At 52.3% G+C, this 6,362-nt stretch overlaps 1 protein-coding gene across 1 annotated transcript; it reads left to right on the forward strand.

Moving 5' to 3' along the window:
• Positions 1 to 427: 427 nt before the first annotated feature.
• Positions 428 to 6,075, forward strand: PYY (peptide YY). Its single transcript, XM_081577311.1, has 3 exons — positions 428 to 5,516; positions 5,606 to 5,686; positions 5,840 to 6,075. Exons 1-3 carry the CDS (start codon positions 5,266 to 5,268, stop codon positions 5,862 to 5,864), a joined length of 357 nt encoding a protein of 118 aa, XP_081433437.1. The 5' UTR covers positions 428 to 5,265; the 3' UTR covers positions 5,865 to 6,075.
• The last annotated feature ends 287 nt before the right edge of the window (positions 6,076 to 6,362 follow it).

Consider the following 6,362-nt stretch of genomic DNA (forward strand, 5'->3'; position numbering starts at 1 on the left):
TTTCTCTTTTAGAATCTTCTAGGTACCAATCAAAGTAAGCATTCCATTCTGTCTGTTTGATCCTAGGCTTTTTCTAACTGTGTGCACAAAAAAATAGTGATTTTGGAATATCTGAAAACTCCAATTTGGCCATTTTAGGTTGAGATCTCCTTTAGTATAATTTTCCAATTAATTACCTACTTGTAACTGTGAGTTTTGTACGTACATAACTTTGGCGGGGGTGTTAGAGACTAGCTTTCTGATGCCTCTTGTTTCTGTGTTTGAGAGGCTCTATTTCCCATTTTTAAAATTGGATTTATTTGTCAGGGACAAAATTTACTAGTGAAATTGTGTGATGAGCCAGTGGGCTGCTTGTGAGCATAACTCCTGCATGTGTCACCCTAGCGGCGTTTCAGTCCTCTTGCATGTCTTAGTTTCTCCCTTTGGTGGTCTAAAACCAACATGGGTGCTCAGATCACTGAATATCCAATTCTTGTTTGTGACCCCCAATGAGCAAATATTTTAATTAATGAATGAGGTTTCCCTATGGGACCACTGCATGGTATGAGGGCTCTGCCTCCACCACTCCTGTAAATTTCTCAGTCTCTTGAGAAAGCCACAACCAGCTGGAAGGAGTCTTGTTCCTTTTCTTTGGAGCTTTCATGTAATATCTTCACTTTTATTCCAACAAATTCTATTAAGGCAGTCGAATTGAGGAAAAGCATCAGATCTTACCTCACCACTCAGCACAGACCACTCAGTTTCTTACAACTGAGCAAACCCTGGCACCCCTCCCCACCCCACTCCACCTCACCAGTCTCCTTCACTGGAGTGGGGCAGGTACATGTCGCTCAGTCGTGTCTGATTCTTTGCAACCCCATGGACTGTATAGTCCATGGAATTCTCTAGGCCAGAATACTGGAGTGAGTAGTCTTTCCCTTCTCTAAGGAAAGGCTGGGATCAAACCCAGGTCTCCCGAATTGCAGGCAGATTCTTTACCGGCTGAGCCACAACGGAAGACTAGGAATACTGGAGTGGGTAGCCTATCCCTTTTCCAGCAGATCTTCCTGACCCGGAAATTGAACCGGGGTTTCCTGCATTGTGGGAGGATTCTTTACCAACTGAGTTATCAGGGAAGCCCTAGGTACCTGCTATGCACTGCTAAATAAAACTCAGGATCATCAACAAATATGGCAGATCTGAGAACCAGGAGAGACTTACCCAAATTAGTCTGAACTCTCCAAGGAGGCAGATGGGCACAAGGGACCTCTGCTGGTATGAGGGCTCTGGATCCTCATAGAGTTCAGGCAAAGGACAGAAGTCCACTCTGGATCCCTTCCTCGTGGATCCCATAATAGCTGACTTATTAAAAAATGCAAATGTGAGTTTCGTCAGTTAAATTTTATTTGAGGCAGCATTTCAGATAGCTCTGAGAAACTGCTCCAAGGAAGTGAGTGTGTGTGTGTGTAAAGGTCCGTATACACGTGAATTTGGTGAAGGGGGAGTACAGACAGTCAAGCATGTATTTTTTGACAGAAAGCTAGTCACAAAGGGCAGATGTTACCACAAAGGACTTCAGTGCTTTTCTAGATATGAGGAATCGGTCTCATAAAATCGGCTCGTGAAAATATCTATATGAAGAACTGTTCTGTCAGTTTTTCCCTGGGCACAGAGTGCCTCACTTCTGCTCTCCACCCTGAGCTCCTTTCAGGGGGTGTTGAAGATCAGCAGCTGCAGCAGCACATGATAATCCTTGTAGAGGTAGATAGCAAGTGCCAATTTGTAATTGACATCTGCCACTAGAATGTAAACTCTACGAGGGTATGGATTTTGCCTGTTTGTTCACTGCTCGGTCCCTGGTGCTTAGAAGAGTGTCTGGTTCACAGTGGGGACCTAAGAAGTGCTCGTTGAGTGAGGACCGATCACTCTTGCTACATGGCCATGTGCTGTGTGTAGACCCTTGGACATGAGACCCCACCTGAGGGTGGAAGGTAATGGACTAGCGCTGCCCAGTGGATGGGATATCAGAGAAAGGCCTTGTGTGGGGGAGGTGGGGAGGGTGGGCAGTGGTGGGATATATGAAATTAAGACTCTAGGGATGAATGGCATGGGCTACCCTCTCCTGATGAGTAGCCCTTGAGCCCACTGGGCAAGAACAATGGTCAACAGGGGTCCAAGCCCATAGCATCCCTGACCCCTAGGGTGGCCTTGCTAGGTGTTCCGAGAATGGGGATCAAGGGAACCTCAGTGTTTCTGTCCCCACTTCCCTTTGAGGACAAGTTGGAGGAAGGTGCTGGTCCCAAGTCTACAATAACAGCTATTTGGAAGATTCTCCTCTCTCAAATGTCAGTTCCCCACCATCAGGACATGTCTCATAGTGACTGAATCAAGTGTCAATGATGGTGGGTGTGTGAGTTGGGGGATAGCTGAGCCCATTGATCAATGGCTGAGACATCCTCTCCACCAATCAACAAGTTAATAACACTCTTCAATGAGGCAGTGGTGATTAATGAATCAATTGGCTGGCCCTGTAATTGTGCAGTGGGAGTCTGGCTTCTGGCCCACCCTGAGGGACCTCTTCTGGTCCCATTTGCTTTCACTCTAATGGTAGAAGGGAAAGTGATTTATCGAGAGGTTGAACCTGAATCTGGGCCTTTGCCCATACCTTCTTAACTTCTGCCATCTACCCCGAGACTCCACCCTCCCCAAGATGTTTGAGTTCCAGGGATGCCACAAATTCCCTGTGGGCATCTCACAGCTCATGTCATCACTCTCTGCCTTGGTCAGAATGCTAGAAATGCCCCGTCACCACCCTAGCTGGTGCTGCGGTATTAGCAGAGCACACAGCCCCCGGCTCAGATGTCCCTGACCCCTTTAGCCTGCAGGCTCCTTGTCTAGATCTTGATCCCTGGGACTGTAGCTGTCCTCACGAGCTCCGTGGCCACCCTCTCCATCGCCACGGTGAGCACCTGTCTTTGTCTTCCCAAGGCCTCTGGAAGAGTGGAGTTCTTTTATTTCTGCTGTTTCCTCTCCAAACTGGACACAGGCTTGTTCCCATGTTTTTGTCTGTCCCTGTGTTGTGGGAACTACTCCAGTTGGGGCTGCACAAGGATGATGGAATATCTCTGCCCTCAGATGGGGGCTCCCCAATGAAACTGCTGCTCCTCTCACCATAGACAGGGAATACCCAAGGATGCGATCTGGGATTTCTGGAGAACAGGGTTGGGTCTCACCCTTTAGACATGACCTCCTAAGAAAAAAGATTTTTCACCCCGCACTGAGGATGGGGTTCATGTCCCCTCATCCTTAGGGCATCTTCCACATCCACGCTCAGTGTGCCCACCTGGCCTTTCTTGGGACGTGTGGGGCCCAGAAGGCCCAACTAGCTGATAAGCAGCCGTTTCCGGAGAGTGCAGGCGACTGAACCCATAAAAAGGTGATTTAGAGAGCCGGGGGCTCCACTTCCAGAGAGAGCTCTAAAAATAACACCCATGGCCATCTGTCCTGAGGGTGGAGGGGCTGGCCCAGAACTAGGGGCCTGAACCAGAGGGCCCCTCCTGCTCTCATGGGCTGATGGGAAGTCTGGAAGCACTGGAGGATCCAGCCAGGGCAGAGAAAGGGAGCTGGAAACGTTCACTGGAGACTTCCTTGTAGCCCTCTTTTTTCCTGTTGGAGGCAGGTGGGTCTGATAGGGTTGGTAGACCCCATACTTACTTAGCTTCCCTTCCCCTCCTTGCATGCCTGACTCCTAAGCCTCACGATTATCTGAGATAGTAAGCCTTTCTGTCCATCATGATTGAGTGGGCCTCTCCCTGGAGTCAGCCTCAGCCCTTTTCTCTGGTTTGAATCCTGGGTGACCTTGGCTGTTGTTTCCTTACCTCTCAGAACATTAGTTTCCTCATCTGTAAAATGGGGAGAAACTCAGCTCATTGTGTTGTTGTGCCTGAAATCATGTACTACCCAGTACACAGTAGGTGCTTAACAAACAAGAGTCCTTTCCTTGGTGAGGATCTTTGACCCTGAGCCCAGTGGAGATTGTAATGGGCTGGGGATGGTTGCATGTTGTTGGGCATTCCTGGCATCACTCAGTCCTGTGCCCGAGTGACCCCTAGATGGAAATGGGGGCACATTGCCTTGCAAGGGGTCTGTATGCCAGGCAGGCCTGCTGGACCTGAGTGTGTATGTGTCAGGCTGGGCGTACAGCTGGCTGACTCAGCTGTTTCTGGGGAGGGGACTGACCTTTGCTCTTCCCACCCCTCTCCCAACTCTTGAACAGAGGGAGACATAGTGGGGTGTCCAGAGGGGTCCCTTCTCCAAGACTTCACAGACAGCAGGTCAAAAGCCAAGATTATAGCTCCCATCCTGCCTCCAGTAGCAAGAGGTTTTCCCCACAGTTCCTGTCAACATATTATGGAGAAGAGGCTGAAAAGGTTGGCTTTTGGAAGGAGTGGTCATAGGTCCCACAGGCTGGAAAATATGGATCTGGACTCCTGCCTGCGCCTTCCTCCCAACCATGGACTGGCTAGGAAAGAAGGAATGTCAACCCTGGTCCTAGGGGTCTTCCCAGGTATCTAGACCAAATGGTTCACTTCCTCAGGAAGCTACACCTGCTGTTGAAGGGGCTGTAGGGTGAAAATGGAGTTCTGACTAGGCATCCTGTCCAGAGGTACCCTGAATCCAAGTGTGGGGGCTCCCCGTTGGCTCCTTGGAGGTGGAGACATCACTTACTGTCTGAATGTAAGCTCAGCGATCTGCCCCGGGGTGGAGTGAGGAAGGAGAGCCCTCCCCTTGCAGTTCCCCTCCCCTTTCAGACCAAGATATAAGCCCCACAGGGAAAGCACTGCGCTGAGGAGGCCACAGCCCCACCTGCAGAAGTCCAGCCCTTAGGACTCCTCTGGCCTTCCATCTCCTGACCACTCTGCCTCTGGAGCTGTCGCTGTGAGTGGCCTGGGGCCCAGGAATGGTCTGGTCGGGGGATCCCAGGCTATTTTGTGGGGAAACTGAGGCTGGCAAGGTGGAAACAGACTGAGTGGTGAGAAGCTGGTTTAGAAGGGGGTCAGCGGAAGTGGGAAGGAGAAAAGCTGGGGAGTCCCCGCTGCCAGCATAGCCTTGTTCCTCCATCTGCCCTTCTGGGTAAACGTGGTGGAGGCAGGCAGGGCATATGCCCTTTTAACAGATGAAGAAACTGAGGCCAGAGATGGTGCAGTGCCTGAGAACACACAGTCAGCAGGCGGCTAAGCCTTGGTCGGGTACCAGCCCCAGACAGGTCGCTGAAGCTTCGGCTAGATGGCAACCTCAGCCTCCTGCCTCCGAGCAGATGCTCGGACTGAGTCTAGTGCCCCTCTCCAGATGATGTCGGGGCGCAGGTCGTGGCCCGCCATGGCCACAGTGCTACTGACCCTTCTCGTCTGCCTGGGGGAGCTGGTCGACGCCTACCCCTCCAAACCCCAGGCTCCCGGGGAACACGCCTCGCCGGATGAGCTGAACCGCTACTACACCTCGCTGCGTCACTACCTCAACCTGGTCACTCGGCAACGGTGAGCGCGTGCGCTGGGTGGGCGGGGCCGGGATGCCACCAGGGGCGTGGCCAGACGCGACCCCACCCATCTCTGGCTCCGCCCCGCAGGTTTGGGAAACGCGACTTCTCAGAAGCTCTTCTCTCCCTGCTGCTCTTTCCAGATCGCGAGGACCGGCCGGTCAAGTCGCGGTAAAAGCGCCGCGCCAGACGCCTGTCCCCTGGGGGGTGGCCTGGTCCTCCTGCGACCCTATCCCCGCCGCCTAGTACTTTCCCCCAGTCTCGCCTACCCAGATCCGACGCTGAGCTTGGCTCCCTGTGACTCCTTTTCTTTCCCTCCTACAGGCCAGAAGGAGCCTACCTGTGGTGAAGACCTTGACGGCCTCCACGGAGAGAAGTGCTAAGACACCGACCCCATTTCCATGTTTGCTCCTGACCCCGGAGCCTGGATTCCTCTCAGGGCTTGCTGTGTCTGAAGAGGATTCGGGGTGGGGGTCCTTACTTCCATTTCTCCGTGTCCCCGCCCCTGGGCTGGATGTGGTCCTTCCTTGATCTCTAAATAAAGTGCAGATTTCACTGAACTGGAAATCGTGCGTTTCTACATCTTGTCTCTTGTCCTTCGTGGAGGTGGCATCCAGGTGGGAGTGGAGGGTGGAGGGGAGAGAGCTGAGAGGATAGAAGGTGACACCTGAGACCAAAGGAGCCCGAGGCCAGGGCTGGGGTGGAGTGAGGGGCTCTCTCTGCTCTGGGCTAAGAGAAAACGCCACCCCCGAGCATGAGGAGTGGATGGCACCCAGACAAGGGTCCTCTGGCACTCTAGTCAGCTGGGGTGGGGGCAGGTTGAAAGTTCTTCCAAAGGGTTAGGGAG

Source organism: Giraffa tippelskirchi, chromosome 3 (genome assembly GCF_054371585.1).
Source record: "Giraffa tippelskirchi isolate mGirTip1 chromosome 3, T2T-mGirTip1v1.2.pri, whole genome shotgun sequence".
In the NCBI taxonomy this organism is placed as follows: domain Eukaryota; kingdom Metazoa; phylum Chordata; class Mammalia; order Artiodactyla; family Giraffidae; genus Giraffa; species Giraffa tippelskirchi.

What these genes read in the sequence shown, in the direction of transcription:
- PYY (XM_081577311.1), top strand. Translation starts at nt 5,266, where the DNA reads ATGGCAACCTCAGCCTCCTGCCTCCGAGCAGATGCTCGGACTGAGTCT. An exon ending in AACCTGGTCACTCGGCAACG is followed by an intron (nt 5,517 to 5,605) that starts GTGAGCGCGTGC and finishes TCCGCCCCGCAG; the next exon opens with GTTTGGGAAACGCGACTTCT. An exon ending in GACCGGCCGGTCAAGTCGCG is followed by an intron (nt 5,687 to 5,839) that starts GTAAAAGCGCCG and finishes TCCCTCCTACAG; the next exon opens with GCCAGAAGGAGCCTACCTGT.